Source organism: Papio anubis, chromosome 13 (assembly GCF_008728515.1).
Source record: "Papio anubis isolate 15944 chromosome 13, Panubis1.0, whole genome shotgun sequence".
NCBI classification, from domain to species: domain Eukaryota; kingdom Metazoa; phylum Chordata; class Mammalia; order Primates; family Cercopithecidae; genus Papio; species Papio anubis.
In genome coordinates, this window is record NC_044988.1 from 68270705 (window position 1) to 68292584 (window position 21880).

The 21880-nt window shown below is 45.2% G+C and overlaps 1 protein-coding gene across 2 annotated transcripts in view; it reads left to right on the forward strand.

The window, feature by feature from the left end:
• COL15A1 (collagen type XV alpha 1 chain) overlaps window positions 1-18962 on the forward strand; it is a 127624-nt gene extending 108662 nt beyond the window's left edge. Inside the window, exons 32-42 of one of the 2 annotated variants that reach the window (XM_021927325.2) lie at window positions 2061-2141; window positions 2581-2630; window positions 2741-2851; window positions 3740-3884; window positions 7377-7441; window positions 9436-9564; window positions 9696-9755; window positions 10816-10875; window positions 15065-15250; window positions 16740-16855; window positions 17858-18962. In XM_021927325.2, the coding sequence (XP_021783017.2) occupies window positions 2061-2141; window positions 2581-2630; window positions 2741-2851; window positions 3740-3884; window positions 7377-7441; window positions 9436-9564; window positions 9696-9755; window positions 10816-10875; window positions 15065-15250; window positions 16740-16855; window positions 17858-18071 (1217 nt within the window). In that variant the 3' untranslated portion in view covers window positions 18072-18962. The remainder of the gene's footprint in view (window positions 1-2060; window positions 2142-2580; window positions 2631-2740; window positions 2852-3739; window positions 3885-7376; window positions 7442-9435; window positions 9565-9695; window positions 9756-10815; window positions 10876-15064; window positions 15251-16739; window positions 16856-17857) is intronic. The other variant, XM_009188425.4, reaches the window with a different exon arrangement.
• Window positions 18963-21880: the final 2918 nt, after the last annotated feature.

Sequence of the window (21880 nt, forward strand, 5' to 3'; positions counted from 1 at the left end):
TAGGTGGTCAGGAAGGTCTAACTGGATGCTGTAGGGTTGGAGGTGGCAGCTGAGCCAAGGCTGTGGGGCTGTGCACCTCTCTTTGGTTTGGTCACACATGTCTATTCTGCTTATCTTCGCTGAGCCTCCTAGTTGGCAACAAGCACTCTGTTCTTTCAATTGTTCATTTATTCATAAAACATTCACTGATGCCTGTTCCTTACTTGGTATGATCCACACTGGGCTGAGAGAGATTCCAAGAGCCTGGGAAGCACTGTTCCTGCCTCTCAGGCTCCTGGAACCTGATAAGCGAAACTATTTTAAAAACAATTAAGTGCAGTATACCAAGAGCTGATCAGGGAAGGGCCGTGGGAGCTCAGGAGACCCTTGCCTCAGTGTCCATGCAACTTTGTAAGCATCTTCTGGGAGCTTGTTAGAAATGCAGGACTTCAGGCCCCACCCTAGACCTGCTGAATCAGAACCCGGGTTTTAACCATCTCCCAGGTGAGGCGTGTGCACTGCAAAGTGTGAGAAATGCTGGCTCAGAGGGTTTCATTAGTAAATGTCAGCATGTTCATAGCCACATGCAGGAGCTTTGCTATGGCACATCAGAGAGGGACAGGCCAGGGGACAGGGCCTGAAGGTGAGCAGTCACTCTGGTGCCCCTGTCCCACACACCCTGTCATGCCACTTGGGGCTTAAATAGGGGAAGATCTTTTTTCTTCAATATTCACCTTCAGCTTGGCTGCGTCACCCCAGCCCACCAGGTGGTGGTCTCCCTGATGTTATCTGACCCCATGGTTTTTCTGTCACTTCTGCCTACCAAGCCCAGCCTGTTTCTAAAATCTATGCTTAGATTCAGTTCAAGGCACCCCTTTCCCCTGGTGCAAGTTGGACTTTAGGGAGCAGGGGATGGAGCCAGATTTGTTTTCTCAGATCTCCAACTGTTTCTCTTCCCTGTGAGCCTCCCCTGGAAGGAGGGGGAGGGAACAGATCTTTCTGGATGTGACAGCTCCTAGTGGGCAATCATCCTGCTTACTGTGTGCAGCCACTATTGCTCCAGTCGGTGCTTGTACACTTGCTGTCTGCTCTTCTGATCACTGCTGTCTGTGGGCTCAGTGTGGGTGAGGGAGGCCCCATGGGCCCCACTGCCCAGGTCATGGGTCTCACACAGCATTCCCAGGGTTGGAGAGGCCTTGATAGATGTAGTTGCCGCTCCCTACTGACCCCCTGCTGACACCATCATGACTGTGATGCTCATATTCCCTCCCCTTCATTGAGAAAGCCTGAGCCCCTACCCTCATCTACACTTTGTGGCCCCATCTCTAGGCTCAAGAGCATTGGCGAGTTGATCTGCCACACCTCTTGGGAATGAGAAATTCAAAGACCTAGCGTCCACGCTACCCATCAAGGTGGGGAAAGGGAATCACTTCCCTTCCCAAGCAGTGATCTCCCAAAAGGCTTTCTTCCATGCCCCCTCCCATATAAAGAGTTGAGGGGAAAGGTAGGGATGGAATGCCAGTTCTGCAGAAAAGATGTTTCTCACTATTCCTGTGGGGATGTACAACACTGCATGGTGGGCATTCTCACAACTTTGTAAGTAAAAAACTTAGCGCCCTTGGTTGTCCTGTGCGGGCACTCTTGGGAGAACCCTCTCCTTCCCTCACACCCCTATGCTGCACAGGCCTAGATGAGATGAGTCTGGAAGATTGACATGGTGCTGAGCCTCTGTCTTCATTTGTGGCACTGTCCAAGCCAGGGTTAGCTGCAGGCTGTGCTGCACTCCTGGGATGCGCTGCTGGAACCTCAGTGAGAGCACATATTTCATCTTGCCTTGCGTTACTGTGAGCTGTGTCTGTCTCCCAGTAGACCGAACTTTTCAAGGTTGAGAATGTGTCTGAAGCATCTACCTGTGCCCTCTTTATGATTTTACACTTGCTGATTTCTCAGGAGGGCCTTGTTTGAGTGGACTTTGCTAAATGAGCTCGGTTTGAAAAACTGTCTCAGAAAGGTTTTATGTGGAATGAAGGTGATTTTTGATTTTTTTTTTTTTTTTTTAACATGTATGTGTTTTGTTGCAGGTGTTAAAGGAGAGAAAGGATCCTGGGGCCTTCCTGGCTCAAAGGGAGAAAAAGGCGACCAGGGAGCCCAGGGACCACCAGGTATTCCAGCTCTTGTTCTCAATCTTGCCTTTGATTTTTTGCTCCTGAGAACAAATGCAACTGAGAAATGTGACCTAGCCAGAGGGTAAGACTAATGACATTCCACCCTGACCACAGGCTCCACTGGTTTCTAGTGAGACCCAAGCATGGGCCTGGCGTATCCAAAATGGAACATTGTTAAGAGAGTCCAGAAAATCCAATCATTATCTTTTATATGCAAAACAAGGTCCAAAGAGGGCCAGGAACCTACCTGGGATCCCACAGTGTCTGGGTTGATGGGCCCACAGTAGCACCTGTTTTTGCTTGCAAGCAGACTCTGTTAGCCAACCCAGTGCAGGGTCATGTCCACTAAGACGTAACTGTGGTTGCCAACTTAGAGACTTTTATTTTAAATTTCTTAAATTACAATCGTGAATTTTATGAAGCATTTCTTTTTCAGGTCCTCCACTTGATCTAGCTTACCTGAGACACTTTCTGAACAACTTGAAGGTGAGTGTTTCTCTACCAATATTTGGAGTGTGTTTTTCATGTTTTGGTTTATGTCAGAGACTGAGTTCATCCCACTCTTACTGAAATATTCCTATGTTCTCTGCTTCCAGGGGGAGAATGGAGACAAGGGGTTCAAAGGTGAAAAAGGAGAAAAAGGAGACATTAACGACGGCTTCCTTATGTCTGGGCCTCCAGGCCTGCCCGGAAATCCAGGCCTGGCTGTGAGTAGAGACCCCTCCAAGTCATTTTCCCCAAGGCCTTACAGCTTTCCCGGAAGCTCCCAATGGCACTAAGCAGTTAGGGCTAGTCATTGTACTGTAAGCTGGAGGCAGAGCTTGGGGATCAGCCAGCTCTTTCCCCATCCTTGTTGATTGATGGGGAGGTTGGCTGAGGTCCCTGGAGAGAAGGTAGCTGGCCAAGGCCACATGAAGGTAGGTAACTTCTAGGCCATTAGTCACACTGCCTTATTCATGAAATGTGTTGAAAATTTACTCCACACAAAGAATGATTAATGGTGAATGCATCAGATAACAGAAGCAGAATGGAAGGTAAGGGAGACATTTTTAGAGGAGCTATTTGATTCTTCTGAAATTTTATCAGAGGAGCTCCTAGATAGGTGTGGTTTTCCTAGGATGAGAGGTTTTTCCAGGTGAAAGGAGAGAAAGTCAAGCTGTGCCCCCGACAAGAACATGACCAGATCATTGACCTTTGGTCCCAGAGCTCACCGTGAGGGTAGAACCAGCAAAGCCAGAGATCAGAGTTCTGCCTCTAGCTGTGCCTCTAATTTGCTTCATGATCTTGGGCAAGTCCTTTCACTTCTCTGGGCTTCAGTTTCTCCATCTGTGAAATACAAAGGCTAGACTACATGATCTCCAAGGTCCCTTCTGCCTCCAGGGCTCTCTGGGGTTCTCTGTAGAGTTATTCAACAGAATGACTGGGCTGCCATCTTGGAGGCCTTACCCCACCTTGAATTGTGCCCAGGATTGAGGATAGTAATAACAATAGCTGGTGTTTATTGATTTCTTTTAAATATTCTCATAAAAGGACTAGATGGGACTTCTAGTGATGAATGATTCTTTCTCTCTGTTACTGTGTGCTTGCCTTGACAGGGCCAGAAAGGGGAGACAGTCGTTGGGCCCCAAGGACCCCCAGGTGCTCCTGGTCTGCCTGGGCCACCTGGCTTTGGAAGACCTGGTGATCCTGGGCCACCGGGACCCCCAGGGCCACCAGGACCTCCGGCTATCCTGGGAGCAGGTTAGTGCTGGAAGCAGTGCCCTTGTTCATGCTGTCCCTACCATTGTGCTCAAGTTCACCTCATCTGGGTGGCTTGTCACAGCTGCGCTGCCAAACACAGGGCTTTCCTGGATACAGCCTTCTTTCCTTTCTTTAAGATTGAGATATAATTTGCACATCATAAAGTTCACCCACTTATAGTGTCTAATCCAGTAGTTTTTAATATATTCACGAAGTTATGCATGCAGTCATCACCACTGTCTAATTCTAGACCATTTTCCTCACACCAAAAAGAAATTTTGTACCGATTAGCAGTTGTACCTTTTCTCTCTTTCCCTCTCCTCTACCAGATCTGGGCAACCATGAATCTACTTCTGCCTCTGTATTTGCCTATTCTGGACATTTTACATAAATGGAATCATATAGTATATGGCTCTTTGAGTCTGACTTCTTTCACTTAACACAGTGTTTTCAAGGTTCACCCACGTTGCAGCACGGATCAGCAGTTCATTCCTTACTGTGGCCAAATAATATTGCATTGTATAGGATATACATTTTGTTTTTTCATTCATCTGTTCATGGACATTTGGGTTGTTTCTACTTTTTGGCTATTATGAATAACGCTGCTATGAACTTTCATGTACAAGTTTTTATGTGAACATGTTTTCCGTTCTCTTCAGTATATACGTAGGAGAAATTGCTGGGTCATATGGTAACTCTATGTTTAACTTTTTGGGAACTGCCAGACTGTTTTCCGAAGGAGTCACAACATTTCGCATTCCCACCAGCAGTGGCAGTGTATGAGGGGGTTCCAATTTGTCCTCCCGTATTATGGTATCCTCATTGTATCTTTTTGATTATAGCCATCCTACAGGGTATGAAGTGATATCTCACTGTGGTTTTGGTTTGCATTTCCCTAATGACTAATGATGTTGAGCATCTTTTCACGTGTGAGTGGAAACTTCCTGGCTGCTTTGTCAATGCCTTAGGTGCATGAGAACCTGCCTTAATGACCAGCAGTGACTGGAACTCTATTTAAAAATCTATTCATCCCTTAGAGCCTCACCTCCTCAAATGCAAAATGGGCGAAATTAAAGAAAATCTCTATGTAATAAGCATGTATCAGATGCCAGGCATTTTGCTAATCACTTTACTATGGTATTTTATTGAAACCTCACAACAGCCCTTTAAAAAAAGCATTAACATCCCCATTTTACAGGTAAGGAAAGTGAGGCCCAGAGACATTTAGGAACTTTTCCAAGGTCACACAGCTAATAAATGACACCAACAGGATTCAGACCCAGAGCAGTGTATCTCCAAAGCCTGTGTTATTTCTACTATGTCTGTTGTAGGAGACAATAATAGCAGCAATAATAGCATGAAGGCATACTTTTTTGTTGTTTGGCTTGGCAGGAGCCAGGTATGGTGGAAGCATACAGAGTCCTTGGCATAAGGAGAGCTTTACACAGGAGGTGACTTTGGGGCTGGAGCTTTGACTTAGCCTTGGATCATTTGGCTGCAAGTGATAGAAACCTAACTCAAAGTAGCTCAAGCAAAGGGGAAATGTACTGGGTGTGAAGGAGGGAATGAACAATCAACTTGTGGGAGAGGTAGATAAGCAGCTGGACCTCAGGAACAGCCAGAGCCAGGAACTCAACCCCTGCAAGGATTTTCTGGCCATCTCTTGTCTCCGCTTCTCTCTGCATGCAATTTCATACTTCCTCACCACAAACCACATCCTCTGCACAGCGGGAAATATGGTTACTGACAACTTACAGCTTCCACTGTCAGCTAGAAATCTTGAACTTCTTTTACTATTTTAGTTTGAAAAGTCCTGGGATGGGGAAGTCCTAGAGAAGGGTCCTGATGGGCCTGACTTGGGCAAGGTACCCAATCTTGGACCAATCCCCTATGACCAGTCAGTCAGATTACATGAGAACATGGTAGCTCTTTCTGGAACCAAATGGTTGTAGAGGTGAAGGGAAGGTCCCAAGAGAAGGAGATGAGGACATTGGTCCTACAAAGGAAGAAGGTGCTGAGTGAATGGAACCATAGGTGCCCACACAGCCATGAGGGAGGAGTAGGACTGCGGGAGGTGGAGGCATATTACAGGGTGAGTGCAAGATGGAGAAAATCTGTTGTCCACGGCAACACTACATTAGGGCTCCTGGGATGCCTTGCTGCATTGAGCAAGGATTGCTTCTCACATAATGTATAGCAATTCAGTTTACAAAACACTTTCATGGCCATTATCCCATTTAATCTTCACAGCAACCCTGGGAGGAAGATAAAACAGGTATTATTATAAAATTCGTCTCACGGATGAAGACACTGAAGCTCCACAGAGGTGAAGAGACTTACTCGAGGTCACAAATTCTATTAAGAGGCATGACTGGGATCCAAATCTGAGCCCACTGGCCCTCTATCCACTAGGCATTTGCCACCTGTGTGTGGATGTTCAAGTCCTATGTTGGAACTGAACATGTGCTTGCAACGACCTGAAGAATTGTATAATTTTACTGGGACTTGTGAAAACACCCTTAATTCTGCCAAGAGCTTGGCACATTTGGAGGAGGTGTCGGCAGTAGGGTGAACAGAAGATGAGAGAGGTAGAAGAACAGCCAAAGGAATAGTTGTAATAATACTACTTTATGTTAGCCTAAAGTAAGGGCTTTTCAGTTGAGGAATCATAGACTCCTAGAGAGTCCAAGGATATACCTCCAGGATTTGTCATCCCAGTAATTTTTTTTTTTTTTTTTTTTTTTTTTGTAGAATTGTTGTGTGCATTTTTCTGGGAAAGAGGGCAATAACCTTGATCTGATTTTTAAGGGCACTGTGACTCTTCAAAAGCTAAGAGCCCTTGGTCAAATGAATGCTGTACAGGTACAATTTGCAAAGCACTCAGTTCTCACCACAGCCCAGGGAAGAAGAAATGCCTATTTTACATTTTGCATAAGAGGAAAAAGCTTCAGAGAGCTTGCTGTTTGCTCTAGATCACACAGCTAGGAATGGACAAACTAAGGACTTGAGTCCATGTCTCTGGCCTCAAGGCCAGGGTTGCTGTCACTGCACCACCCTGGTCTCCTCCCACTCCCTAGAGCCTTCTCTTCCTCTTTCTGAGCCTACTTCCTCTGTTCAGTGTCACATGCTTGTCTCTTGGGTGAAGTAAGTTGTATGAGTCAGGATATTTTTGAATGCAAGTGACAAAATATTCAACTTAAACTGGCTTTTATAAAACAACCATAAAAGGAATTCATTCACTTTTGAAATGGAAAAGCATTAGCCATGGCTTCATCCAGGGTAACAATGAAGAATTCCAGCTTTTCCCTGAACCAGTCAATGTAGCCTAAGTCATACGTTGCAGGCAGAGCACCCAAGATACAGGTCGAAGTTGGGATGCTTTGTGACACTGTGAATGGGGTTGAACACACTTTTCTCTGGGAATCAGATGATACCTCAGACATTTTTCAGAGGGTGGTTTTTGTATAACTTCTCTTTTGTGTTTTGTCTTAGCTGTGGCCCTTCCAGGTCCCCCTGGCCCTCCAGGACAGCCAGGGCTTCCAGGATCCAGAAACCTGGTCAGTATTATTATCAATGTGTCATCATCATTCCATTTGGGATGGATTTACTTAAAACTCTGGCTACAATCTCCTGTGTCTGACATCACTTGGGAATCAGGCCTTCATGACAGTAGGTTTGGTGCAATTCCATAAATAGTAGAAGGGATTTATTATCTATTTGGATGACTTATTAAGTAAAAAGACATGAAAAACAAAATCATTTATATGTAAGTTCCACCATTCGAATCCTTAATTGACTAACGTATAACAAGAACCAATCATATTATTTATTTATTTATTTATTTGCGGGATGAGGGGTGGACAGGGTCTCCCTCTGTCACCCAAGCTGGAGTGCAATGCTGAGATCACAGCTAACTGTAGCCTCAACCTCCCTGAGCTCAGGTAATCCTCTCACCTTAGCCTCCAGAGTAGCTGGGACTACAGATGCACACTACCACACCTGGCTAATTTTTGTTTTTGTTTTTGTAGAGACGGTTTTTGTCACGTTGCCCAGGCTGGTCTTGAACTCGTGGGCTCAAGTGATTCTCCCATCTTGGCCTCCCAAAGTGCTGGGATTACAGACACGAGCCACCATGCCTGGCCACCAATCACAGTATTTCAAAAAGCGTAAACACTGCTCAGGTGCAGTGACTCACTCCTGTAATCCCAGCGCTTTGAGAGGCTGAGGCAGGAGGATCGCTTGAGTCTAGGAGTTCAAGACTAGCCTGGGCAACATAGTGAGATCCTGCCTCTACAGAAAAATGTAAAAATTAGCTGGGTGTGGTGGTGCATACCTGTAGTCCCAGCTACTTGAGAGGCTAAGGTGGGAGGATCACTTGAGCCTGGGAAGTCGAGACTCCAGTGAACCATGACTGTACCACTGCACTCCAGCCTGGGTGAAAAATCAAGACCCCATCTCTAGAAAAAAAAGAAAAAACAAAACAACAAAAGCCCAAGAGCATAAACAACGTTACAGCAGATCCTTGAGCTGGTCAGATTTACTTGCGTAATTCAGTCTTTCCCATTCTGCCAAAGAACATCTCTGGCACATTCGTTACCCTGCAGTTCATTGGAACAAGACATAGCACTCCAAGATTATTGTAATTCACAGAAAAATGGACAAATACTTCACAAGGATGTCAGGAGTCCTAATAATGTTCTTTGATCTTTGCTGGATATTAGTTGTAAAATTTGGCTGCCAAAAGAAATAACTGTCCTGCATATAATGGAATTTTGATATTTAGTTTCCTTGGGGGATATCTAAGTCATTTTGATGCACAAAGCCATTATCTTCAAGGCTAGGTGAAAATTAATATTTTATCATCTTTCTCAGTTACAATGAAAAATAAAAACTCTCTTGGCTGATGTTTCTTTGAGATTTGATACTATCCAATAGATTTTTGTAGCTTCTTTATGTGCTGCTAGATATGCCAAATGGCTGTCTAATCTTTGGCACTTTTCTAGGCAGAGAAATTACAGACCTCCATTTTATATCATGCATTTAATGTAACTACCAGGCTAGACAAAAAAGATTTAAGACCTTAAGTATAGTTGCTCACTTGCTTGCCTTTCTTATTCCAAATGAAAAATTTGAAACTCTTCAAGGACTAGCATGAAGTAACACCATTTAACCATGTTAGTGCCACCAAGTAGCTTGAAAAAATAGAAGTGGCAAAACTTACCAATGCTTTTGCTAATGCCCAAACCAAAACAAAGATAACTCCATTGACAATTTGTAAATGTGTTTATACTCACAGAATATTATCATTTTTGTTTTAATTCATTTATTATAGGTTAGATTTATGTTTCAAAGTGTACATGCTTTTGTTTTATCAAGAAGAATGCCCTGTGGTTATTAATGAAGGTGTATATCTCTATCTGGCATGTTAACAAGTCTTTTTATTGAGTATCTGGAGACGGCTCCTAGTTGACTTTACAGAAAGGCCGGGTTATCAGATGGTGCCATTGCTCTAATGATAATGGCAGTGTTTGGAATTTGAATGATCCGACAGGTCACAGCATTCAGCAACATGGATGACATGCTGCAGAAGGCGCATTTGGTTATAGAAGGAACATTCATCTACCTGAGGGACAGCACTGAGTTTTTCATTCGCGTGAGAGATGGCTGGAAAAAATTACAGGTAATTTCTAAACTCCCTTTAACACACTGCCTTCAAATACCCTCTAAAAATAATAATCTACTCCCATAAATGCCATTTTTTCTAGAAGTTTGTAATTGATCTTTCATTTCAATGTACTGTTTTTCTTAAAGCTAGGAGAACTGATCCCCATTCCTGCCGACAGCCCTCCACCCCCTGCGCTTTCCAGCAACGTGAGTAGTTACCCTGTTGCACTGCTCATGCATTCATTTATCAGCATTTCCTGGGTCCTGCTTGGTATCTAGCACCAAGCTCTCTAAACTCTGGAGAGTCAACTGTGCACGGTTTAGTATCTGGAGAAGTCCTAGAAATTAATGGGTGCTAACAGAAGGTTCCCACAATAGAGTGGAGGAATAACTAGATCCAGAGGCTGGAGACCTGCTGCCCCCATGTAATAGCCAAATCCTCTTCTGCAGAGGGCTTCCTCTCTCTTGGCCTCAGTTTGTTCATCTGTGGAGTCATTGGTTGGTATAAGCAATCTAGAAGATTCCTTTAATTTTTGGCACCGTTGGCCGGGTGCGGTGGCTCAAGCCTGTAATCCCAGCACTTTGGGAGGCCGAGACGGGCGGATCACGAGGTCAGGAGATCGAGACCATCCTGGCTAACACAGTGAAACCCCGTCTCTACTAAAAAATACAAAAAACTAGCCGGGCGAGGTGGCGGGCGCCTGTAGTCCCAGCTACTCGGGAGGCTGAGGCGGGAGAATGGCGTAAACCCGGGAGGTGGAGCTTGCAGTGAGCTGAGATCCAGCCACTGCACTCCAGCCTGGGCGACAGCGCAAGACTCCCTCTCAAAAAAAAAAAAAAAAAAATTTTTGGCACCGTCTGCCTTATAAGAACATGGGCAACTGGCATTGTCCATCTTTTAGCCCTAGAGCAATGCTTTGAGGTGGGTACTATCATCCCCATTTTGCAGATGATGAAACTGAGGCTCTGAAGAGGTAGCTTTCTCTATTAAGTGAAAGAGTTGGCAATTAGACATGGGTTTATCAAAAAGAATGCCCTTCCTTGATTCAGTGCTCTTTTTAAAAGTCTTGAGAACATTTTCTCCCTTTCTGAAGATGATTTCTTCAGCAGGTCATGAAACTCTTTACAGTTAAGAGTCACAGTTACAGACAATGGCAAACTATTTAAAGCATCTTCTCAAGAAACATTGCACTCGCACCTCAGTACATGCTGAAGAACAGATTGAATGCATATTCAGAACTGTTTCTTTTCCTCCTTTTCGTAACAGCCACATCAGCTTCTGCCTCCACCAAACCCCATTTCAAGTACCAATTACGAGAAGCCTGCTGTAAGTACAATTTATACATTTAATCTTCTACTACTGAGTGTGTATCTACTAGGTGCTAGGTCTCATGCTTAGTACACAGTTCCTACCATCATGATGCTTATAGACTAGTGAGAGAGGCAAACAAAAAACAGAGAAGTACAATACAGTGTGGTAAGTTGTTTGGGCAAGCCAAACACAGGGTGCTGGGGGTATGAGGAAGGGCAGAGAAGTCTGCCTGGAGGAGGTTACCTCCAAACTAAGACCCAAAGGACAGCTGAGGTCAGGGGTGAGCCAGGTGGAAGAAAGAGGCAAAGGGAAGATGGAACAGAGGGAGGCAAGGGGAAGGGCTGTACATTCCTGTAATTGCTAGTATTAAATTACAGGCAAAAAAGTAGAGTTCAAGGCAGAAAAGGGAGATGTTTAGTCTGCGGAAGTCAGCAAAAGCAAGGGCTAGATTTCAAGGGCCTGCCTGCAAGTCAAGCCAAAGAATTTGACCATTTTCTGTGGGCAATGGGGAGCTACAGAAGGGTTTAAAGCAAGAAACAGGTATGATAAGACTGGTGTTTCAGAAATTACCTTGGTTACAGTGTGCAGATTAATCAGAAGGGACAGGAGCAGGGGTCCAAAGGCCAGTTAGGTGGCTCCTGTGTTACCGGAACTAGAATCACGGCAGTAAGCACATAGACTAGTAGGCAATTTGAGAGACATGAAGGAAGTAGGAGTGACTAATGGGGTCATTGACTGAATATGGCACATTAAGGATGAGAGAGGTCAAGAATGATGCCCAGGTTTCTGCTTGGATGATTGAGTGGTGACAGTTTCCTTTCCAGGGATTGTTTCATTGCTGGGATTAGAAACTCTCTCTCTATTCCTTTGCTAGGTTAAGTAAAGATCTTGTTTAACTCAGCATAGAAACCTCATGGAAGGCCGGGCGTGGTGGCTCACGCCTGTAATCCCAGCACTTTGGGAGGCCAAGGCGGGTGGATCACGAGGTCAGGAGATCGAGACCATCCTGGCTAACACGGTGAAACCCCGACTCTACTAAAAATACAAAAAAATTAGCCGGGCGTGATGGCGGGCGCCTGTAGTCCCAGCGACTCGGGAGGCTGAGGCAGGAGAATGGCATGAACCCGGGAGAGGGAGCTTGCAGTGAGCCGAGATCACGCCACTGCACTGGAGCCTGGGTGACAGAGCAAGACTCCATCTCAAAAAAAAAAAAAGAAAGAAAGAAACCTCATGGAACTCCATCACAGGAAGAACAGCCAGGCCTGGGACTCTTGTCTCTACTAGTCTGCTTTGCTATCTCTACAGACCACCTTCTGAAAGGGTCGTTCTTCCTCCCAGCCTCACCCCAACACACATACGTAGGTGACATGAGCTTGCACACAGCTTTGGGTTACCCTGGCACTGATTCTTGCCCCAAATCTGTGTGATCTTATAGCTGCTGACCCCAGTACTACTGACTCAGTTCAGAGTCTTGGAAGAGATAGTTTATATGGTCTGTCTTGGGTCAATTGCCCACTCCCAGCCCAATCAGGAGTTACCAGGAGAATGAGGTTGAAGGTCTAAGGCCATTTCTTGTAGCAAGGATTGTGGGGGCACTTTCTAACAACAGAGGTGAGCATTTCCTATCGCGCTGCCATTGACCAAGGAGGAACTAATTTGGAGCGTGGTGAGTCTGAGGTGCCTGGAGGAAACCTGAGTGGAGACTACCAAGAGAGAATAGGTTCTGAAGGTCTGAAACCCCACAGTGGAATCATGGCTGGAGATGAGCCGTCTCATTATTGTGGGGCTCGTTGGATTCCCAAAAGAGAATCTGTGTAGTCAGAAGGGATCTGACTATGAGGAGCAAAACTGAAAAGGACCTGATGGGAGAAATATGAGAAGGAAACTGAGAAGCCATAGCCAGAGAGGAAGAAAGCAAGCCAAGCAAGGTAGTAGCCAACAGTGTCAAAGGCTGCCAGGAAATTCAGAAGAAGAACCAAAAGGTGTCCTTCAAATTTAGAAACTAGAGCAAAGCATTTAGTAGCCAAAAAGACTCTAGTTGGTTGAAGAGTCAGTGGGAAGTGAAGGAAGAGAGATGTGAGTATCAGTAACCCTTCAAAAAGCCCCAAAGTTAGGGTAGTAGCTAAAGGATTTTTTAAATGGTATTTTATAAATTCAGAACTAATACGTATTCATTGCAGAAAATGTTAACAATGCATGAAAAGAATGGAGAAGAAAATAATAACACACCTACAATTTTATTAAAACTACAACCATCCACAAAATAATAATTTTAACATTTTGAGTGTTGTAACATTACTGTCTTAATAAAAGTACATTGGGAGGCCGAGACGGGCGGATCACGAGGTCAGGAGATCGAGACCATCCTGGCTAACACAGTGAAACCCCGTCTCTACTAAAAATACAAAAACTTAGCCGGGCGAGGTGGCAGGCGCCTGTAGTCCCAGCTACTTGGGAGGCTGAGGCAGGAGAATGGCGTGAACCCGGGAGGCGGAGCTTGCAGTGAGCTGAGATCCGGCCACTGCACTCCAGCCTGGGTGACAGAGTGAGACTCCGTCTCAAAAAAAATAAAAAATAAAAAAAAATAAAAGTACAATATAAAAATGTTGTTTTATAAAAATGTTCCAACAATTAAAGAAATACAAACATGAGAACACAAAAACCCCCAATCCTGTCATTCAGAAACAACTGTAATTTCAGACATTTCTCTGTGTCTCTCTAAAGGAGAATAGGGCTTGGTGGAATTAGAGGTGTGGCAAGGAAACCCCTGCCTATGCCTTTCTTAGGTGGCCCCTGGCATTGGGGAAGCCTCATTCCATCAATCACAGGCCTGTGATTGTGGTGGGTGGGTAGCATGCTAAAGCTCCCTCTTATCCTAATGCTGGGAATGTAGAGCATAAAATGCTAGCCACCGGGACGCCTGCTGGGGAAGTCTTGGCTCAGTGCAGGGCAGGAAGGAGATGGGGATGGGATGTGATGCTGCTTGACCTGGACCTCCATCCAGCATGGTGGTCAAGACAGAACCAGGATGAATAAAAAGAGAGAGACTGGAGCAGGTGGCAGCCTTGGGGTCTGTCCTCTGCGGGAACGAAAGGGGTAGTGAATGGAGAAAAATATCCAGAGACGTGCAAGGGCTGCTTGGGGCAGTCTGGACACTCACTGTAGCTCATGGCCAGTTGTGGCCAACTGGCTGGAAGCTGGAGAAGCAGAAAACCACCATGGCAATCCTGGTCACTGGGACACAGAGAGGCTTTGTTTAGATCTGAGAGGCAGGGTAGAAACCAGGAGAGAAACACTGGCCGCCTCCTGCCCCACCGCTTGAGCCTCATTTCATGTCCTTTGGCTTAAGATATTTAAAAATATTTTCCTTTTTGGTAACTTGGACCCAGGTCCTACACCAGCCTTCCAGCTCTAAGTTGATGAGATAAAAGTTACCCCCGAGATGAGACTGATGGGAGGCAGGGAGATGAGTGTTCCTTGATTATGGAATGCATTTCAGAGGGTATTGTAGAAAGGCTGAGAGAGAGGACAGTAGTAGGAGGCTGGGTTTTGGGAGACAAAGTGTGGGAGACATAGACGGTGGATTGGTTTTTATTTTGGCTGCTGACCAAGATAGCAGGGATGTGAGACTGGAATTACTATAAGACCCCTAGTTTCCAGAACGGCCTATCTCAGCAGTCTTAGTCATAGGTGCCATGTCCTTCTTTCAGTGGCTTTCCCCCAGACCCCTCCTGTGATTAGCCCCAGGCTTATCCAGGAGATGGAAGAAAGGGCAGCAGGCATATAGCTGGGAGAAGCTCTGGGATCCAGGGCCAAAGCCAGCTTAAAACCCCTGCACAGACCCAGAGGTCTCAAACTTATGGCCTGCAGGTGGATTCAGATCCCTGAAGTGCTTTATTTGGTCCAAGCAATATTTTGTTCTGTTTTTGTTTGTTTGTTTTTGTTTTCACCTAAGGAAGATATTTCTACAACTTAGAGCTGTTCAGAGAGCTGAAACAGGCTGCTTGGGAGACCATAGCTCTCCTTTCCTGGAGATGGTCAGGCAGAGACTGTAATTCCAATGTCAGGGAGGGATTGAATAAAATGACCTTCAACGTGCCCTCCAGCCTAAGAAGTCTGGAATCTTTGCAGGAATGTGAGATGGTTCTGGGGACTGGAGTTTGCCTTTGATTCTGACTGCTCTCTTTTGTCTCGCATTTTTCAGCTGCATTTGGCTGCTCTGAACATGCCATTTTCTGGGGACATTCGAGCTGATTTTCAGTGCTTCAAGCAGGCCAGAGCTGCAGGACTGTTGTCCACCTACCGAGCATTCTTATCTTCCCATTTGCAAGATCTGTCCACCATTGTGAGGAAAGCAGAGAGATACAGCCTTCCCATAGTGAACCTCAAGGTAAAAATAAATATGGTTCCCATTGCCTTCTGCATGCATTGGTTGCCACACGGGCTGGAGGCACTTTTCATTCCTGACATCAACAGAAGACTGTTGACTTAAGTCCGTTCTCTGCCTGACTGGCTATGTCACTTTGGGCGGGTTCTTTGCCTTCCCTGAACCTCAGTTTTCTTTATGCTTGTGTGACCCTTGGAGCATACAAGAGAGAGAATGATAACTTCTTTAGGTGATACAGGATTTTCTTGTTTGTTTACAAAGTACCTCATTATCTTGATAGGTACTTCTAACAAACATGAGAATTATTCATTTTTTAGTTTGTCAGATGAGAAAACTGAGGCTCAGAAGAAGACACCAGTTTGCTTAAAATCACTGCAAACTAGAGCACTTTGTCCTGAACGCTGGTTTGGTGTTCTCTGAGCATTTAAGCAGATATTTCTCTGCCCCATTTGTGGGTAAGACAGGGCCTGTGGGATCCCTCGATTATTCCACAGAAATAGCAGACTCCTTCAACATTAGGCAGAGAAAGCTCGTTGCCACTCACACACACCCTGGAGAAGCTCTGGGTCCTGATGACTGTTTCTTAAAGGTACTTCAAGACCCTTTAATCTCTGCAACCCCAGTACTCCAATTTGAAACCTTGAGGCTAGCAAGTTCCATCCTAACCCCATACCCAGCACTTTCCACCTCCTCTCCCAGAATTCTGTTCCAGCACCTTCACCCACTGAAATTATTTTTATTCTTGGATCTCTCTACAAGGGATCAGGCTCTTTCAGGGAAAGGACTAAGAAGTTCATCTTCATCTCACCCACAGTGTAGACTCACCCACAGCGTAGACTGGCACAAGATCTGCCACAAATTTGAAGCTTAGTACATATGTGTAATATTTTCAAAATAACAATAATAAAGACGTAAAACACACTTTTGATGGGAAGGAGTCTTGTACACACATGTAATGAGAGAAATTGCCTCAAGACATAAGACAGTAAAAGCAAAAGGGTACATGAATGGATTATAAAATCAAACCACAAACATTTCTTGAGTTTTCACTCTGTCCATGCTCTAGGATTGGGGATGGAGACTCTAGTGTGAGGGGGCATCTGGGCCTTGAAGAGTGAGTAAAAATAGGCCAGGTGTGGTGGTGCATGCCTGTAATCCCAGCACTTTGGGAGGCCGAGGTGGGTGGATCACTTGAGGTCAGAAGTTCGAGACCAGCCTAACCAACATGAAGAAACCCCACCTCTACTAAAAATATAAAATTAGCTGGGTGTAGTGGTGCCTGCCTGTAATCCCAGCTACTCAGGAGGCTGAGGTAGGAGAATTGCTTGAACCTGGGAGGCGGAGATTGCAGTGAGCCAAGATCCCGCCATTGCACTCTAGCCTGGCTGGATGACAAAACCGAAACTGTCTCTAAAAAAAAAAAAAAGTAAAAATCTAATTCATTTGTAGGCTGATGGTATAATTATTCTAATGTGGTATTTTGTCTCTATAGGGCCAAGTACTTTTTAATAATTGGGACTCAATTTTTTCTGGCCATGGAGGTCAGTTCAATATGCATATTCCAATATACTCCTTTGATGGTCGAGACGTAATGACAGATCCTTCATGGTAAGTGAGGCTGGAAGTTCTCAGATATGGTGTGATAGACAGTTTTAGGGGGCATCCTAACAATGGGATGCCTTTATCAGCTGCTTCTCTAGGATATTGCCAACATAAAGCCACAGTGAGGCAACTGAGGGCCTCAGAGAAAGCCTTGTCCTTGGAGTCAGAAGACCCAGATCCAGTAACTCAATATGGAATCCTGGGCAAGACATTTCCACTCTCTGAACCTCAGCTGCCTTACCTGTCAAATGGGCAAGATAACCATGTCTATGTCATAGCATTGTGAGAATAAAATGAATATATATGAAAACATGTAGCACACAGTGGGCACATCACAAGTGGTAAGCAATGCAACTCCTGGTGATCTTGTAACTCTACACTGTGATTTGCACTCTAAATCTTGAAAATTATGTGTGTTTTTCAGAATAGAACAACTCAGCAAACCTCTCCTCAGTGCCTAGTCTATACTAGACCTGAGGCCAGGCCTGGAAGGCACAGTAATAAACCTACACGGCTCCTACTTTTACAGGGCTCACAGTCTACAGAGGAAATAGATACACACTAACTGTGACTCTAGACAGAATATTATAATTGTAAGTGGAGAAACAGGCACCATAGGATATACAGGAAATGTGTGTTTTCATTTCTACTTAGGGGTGAGAATTAGAGATGGCTTCCTGCAAGAGGAAGTTATTTATTGGCCTTTGAAAGAGGAGAAGGAGTCACTGGTCTGAAAATGAAAGAGAAGCCCTCCAGACTAAGGGACCCCATGAGCAAAGGTTTATATTCACAAAAGAAGAGGGTGTGATTTGAAAACAACTGCAACCCGGGTATGGCTGGAATCCCGTGTGTTAAGAAAGCTAGCAAGGGCAATGAGGATAGAGGGGTGATCTGGCATCAGGGTTAAGGAGTTTAACTTGATTCACTAAACTTATGCCAATTTGCTTACCAAAAAATACCACAAAGAAGTGTCATTTTGAAAAATAACATGACAAAATTACTTTTTAGGCCCCAGAAGGTCATTTGGCACGGCTCCAGCCCCCATGGTGTCCGCCTTGTGGATAACTACTGTGAAGCGTGGCGAACCACGGACACGGCGGTCACGGGACTTGCCTCCCCGCTGAGCACGGGGAAGATTCTGGACCAGAAAGCATACAGCTGTGCTAATCGGCTAATTGTTCTGTGTATCGAAAACAGTTTCATGACAGACGCTAGGAAGTAATGGCCTTCCGATGATTCTTAAAGTTTTCAATGTTTTCTTATGTGAAGAGTTGACACTGAGATCTAAAATGTTTAATTGTTGTAAATATTATAGTTTTTTTTTTTTTTATTACACATTCGTTACAACAGCAACCAAAGAAAACATACCTCAATACACTCAAAACTGAAGACATAGAGGACTCAGATCAAAGACAAAATCTGATCCATATATTGGTGCTAGATTCTGCGGGAAACCCAGCAGTGTGAACGCATCCCAACATAGGTTAAGAGCAAGTTGAAAACAAAGGCCATGGCATTGTGCCACCGCATCCTTCAGACAGTTATATCCTCCTTTTAAACCATTGTCGTTGAGTGTAAGATGTCCTTCATGTTTTCTTACAAAGTCAGTGTTTAGAAAGGTTATGCTTTCTAAGTTATATACAGATCAAATGCTTTTTTCTTTCACATACATCCATCATTTGCAACTGCCATTCGTACACAGAAACAGGACTGCTTTGTATTTTCTGATGCTATCAGACTTTAATGTTTTTTTCCCTAAAATATTATTGCCATCATGCTTTAGGAATTTTATATTTTTACACAATCATATTTTAGTATGGCGTCTGTTTATGTAACTGACTTGCTGGAAAAGTTGAAACTCCAAATTATCTGAAACTAGAAAAGAAATAGCACATAATTACTACCTTCCCCTTGGCTGCTGTCCTCCCCAACCCCCACCCCACAATTTTATGACTTCCATTTGGCAATTCTTGAATTATAACTGCGACTGAAACAAACAGGTTCATAGAGATGAATTTTCTGAGAAACATATATCTACATGTTGTATACTTGGATTTTTTTTTCCGTGTAAGTGAACATAAAAACATCTTTTCCGGGTGCTTTCTTCATTTGACTTTTTCCTGCTAGTTCCTTTATTCTCCATCGCTGATGTGGAAGCGGACCTGGGGTGGGTTTGCTAATCCTGCCACTGGTGCTGCCCCCAGGCGATGATTAGAGAACTGAAGGGTTTTCCCATCATGCTCATCTGCCCTGGCTGTTGTCTCCCACCTAGTGGGGCCAGTGTAGGTTGTGTAGAGCCTCAGAGTGGGAAACAGGATGAGCTGTGATTCTGCCGCCGTCTCAGGGCATGACTTTGGGCAAGTCGGCCTCTGTCTCTAAAGGAGATTGGGATAAGACAAGCATAGTATTGGCTATTGGTCATTAAATATCAGACTTCTGATATACCCCATTTAATTTTCATAATAACCCTGCAAAGTAGTTTTTTAATCTCTACTTTACAATTTAAAAAAAAAAAAAAAAAAAAGTCAAAGCTCAGGGAGTTACTTGTTCCAGGTCATACACTGGTGAGTGGCAGGACTGGTTTCAGACTCAGGGTCTGTCTCACGTCAGGGCCCATCATCTTCCCAAGGAACCCCTATGCAAGACTGCGTCTCTGCTCCCTCCCAGCTGCAAGCATGTGATTCTCTGGCTCTTGGTCTGACCCTCTAGGAGAAACATAATCACCAGGCAAGAAGTATGCTGGGATATTTCCTCCTATTCAGCTGGGCTGGCCCAGAAGCTCAGCAAAGTGAATCCACCCTCAGACTCCTTGAAGTAGGAAGGAAATCAAAGAGGAAAAACAAAGAAAAAAAAGGCAGCCCAGAATCTCCATGCAGGGGCTTCATAAATACAGGAGCGGTGAGAATCTTCCTAATGAGTCACCGAATGAAGACAGTTTGAGGCCGGAAAGCCCCAGAGGTGGCTTGTAGAGGACCAGCTCATCTGTTGAGTGAGGAGGGCTAGGGGTGCTTGGCATGGACAGGAACTGCAAGGGGAAGGTGGGCAGGAGGCTCCCGAGGCAATGAAGCACAGACACTGTCCATTTCTGTCATAGCCCACCTGGCCCAGGGTTACAGAAGAGGCAAGGTGGGTTGGGGTTTTGGGGAGGAGCCCAAAGTCAAGGAGACCTCGTTTGCTAACCGTGGAAAAAGTATTGAGGCTTATGGCGTTGCCGTTCAGGCCTCTCCATGCACCAGAGGAGGAATAACTGGCTGACCCAGAAGGAGGCCCTGAGTCAACCCCAGCCCCATTCAGACTCGGAGAATGAGTGTCAAAATCCTGGGACTGACATTCACTAAACACCAGCCCTTGCCCAAGCTTTCCCGTCACATGTTGAAAACTGTCAATCCAGTATCCTCAAGCCAATCAGGCAAGCCACAGAGGCTCCTCTGCAGGCTGTGTCATCAGAGCCCCACCCCATCTCGGGAAAGCCTTAACACTCCAGGCCTAGCCAGGCCCTTCTGCCAATGGCCTGCACATCTGTGACATCCCCCAACTCCCAAACCTACCTGCCTTTCCTCATACTTCCTCCTCTGAACACCTGACATGTGTAGCATCTGAGTCTTGTTACACAGTTGAAACGCAATGGTGGAAGGGCCTCTAAGCCTTCACTCTGTCTCATGCCTGGCTGTCTGAAATGTGCCTGAAGGCTGGGAAGCCAATGAACAGTCTCAAGCATGATAAGGGAGGGAAGAATTGTCACGAGTAATTCATCGTGCTAGAGGTCTTTTGGAGACTTGCTGTGAGTCCACACTGCACACCCTCAGGGTCTGAAGCCTGCTGCAACCAAAGCCCCTACCCAGCAACAGAACCAGAGGGAGAGAAATGGCTGCCAACCCATGTCAGGGGTCAGGCTCCATAAGGAGGCAGACTCTGGAGAGTGCAAAGGAGCAGAGGGTCTGAGCAGGTATGGGGGGAGAGCACAAAGGAGATGGTCCAGGAGAACCCCCCTGGCAACCTGAACATGGCCACACAGAGTAGCCCGAAGAAAAACCCAGGGAACAAGGAGAATGGGTCGCAGGAGCCATCCTTGCATTTCCCTCCTGGACTTCATGTAGCTAACATGGTGTCTCTCGAACCTGTAAAGGGTGTAAGTCAGAGACAGCGTGGAATTCTGGGAGCCATCAGCAATCCAGTACAGCTGAATAGCAGTCAAGACACTTTGTATTAGCCCATAAAGGAAACACAACTCAAATTTACACTTTTTTTTTTAAAGAAATGTATTGGCTCATGAAACCAGGTAGGACAGGGGATGCAGAGACTCAAGCAATGTGGCATGACAATGTGGTCACTCACTCTGTTCTCTCTCTCCGTGTGTTTGTGTGTGTGTGTGAGTCTATGTCTGTCTGTCTTGCTTCTCTTTTTCTGTAAATATGGCTCCTTGCCTCCAAGTGAGGACAAGATTCATGTGGCAGAGATGTCTGCAAACAGCTCTAGGCTTATATTATCCCACCACCCCAGAGAGTGGCTCCAGAGGAAAGAGAAGACTTCCTCTTCAACTGGGATGATATGAATTTGTGGAAAGGACTCTGATTGGTTCCAATTGTGTCACACGCCCATGAGTGTCTTTGGCGGCCCCCATCTCAGAGATGAGTTGTGCAGAAGGAAAATTCCTCTATTCAAAATGCATGGGGGTTTGCAATGACCTGAAAATGAGGGATAGAAGGTTGAGAAGGCCAACAAAATAGATTCTATCACACACAGCAGCAGGGAAGATCAAGTGTGGGGGACGTTGCAGTGAAATAATAGACAGAGGTGAGATCGTGCTGGCCTTGAAATCCAGGAAGAGGCATTTAGACTATCCTGCAACTGATGTAGGAGTTAAGAAGAAAGTACTTAGGCAGATCGTGAGGGTACAGGAATCCTTGGTAAGGTTTTCGTTTTAATGAAAAGCAGCCCCAGAATCATATTTTCTTTTTTTTTTTTTTGAGATGGAGTCTCACTCTGTCACCAGGCTGGAGTGCAGTGGCACAATCTCAGCTCACTGCAACC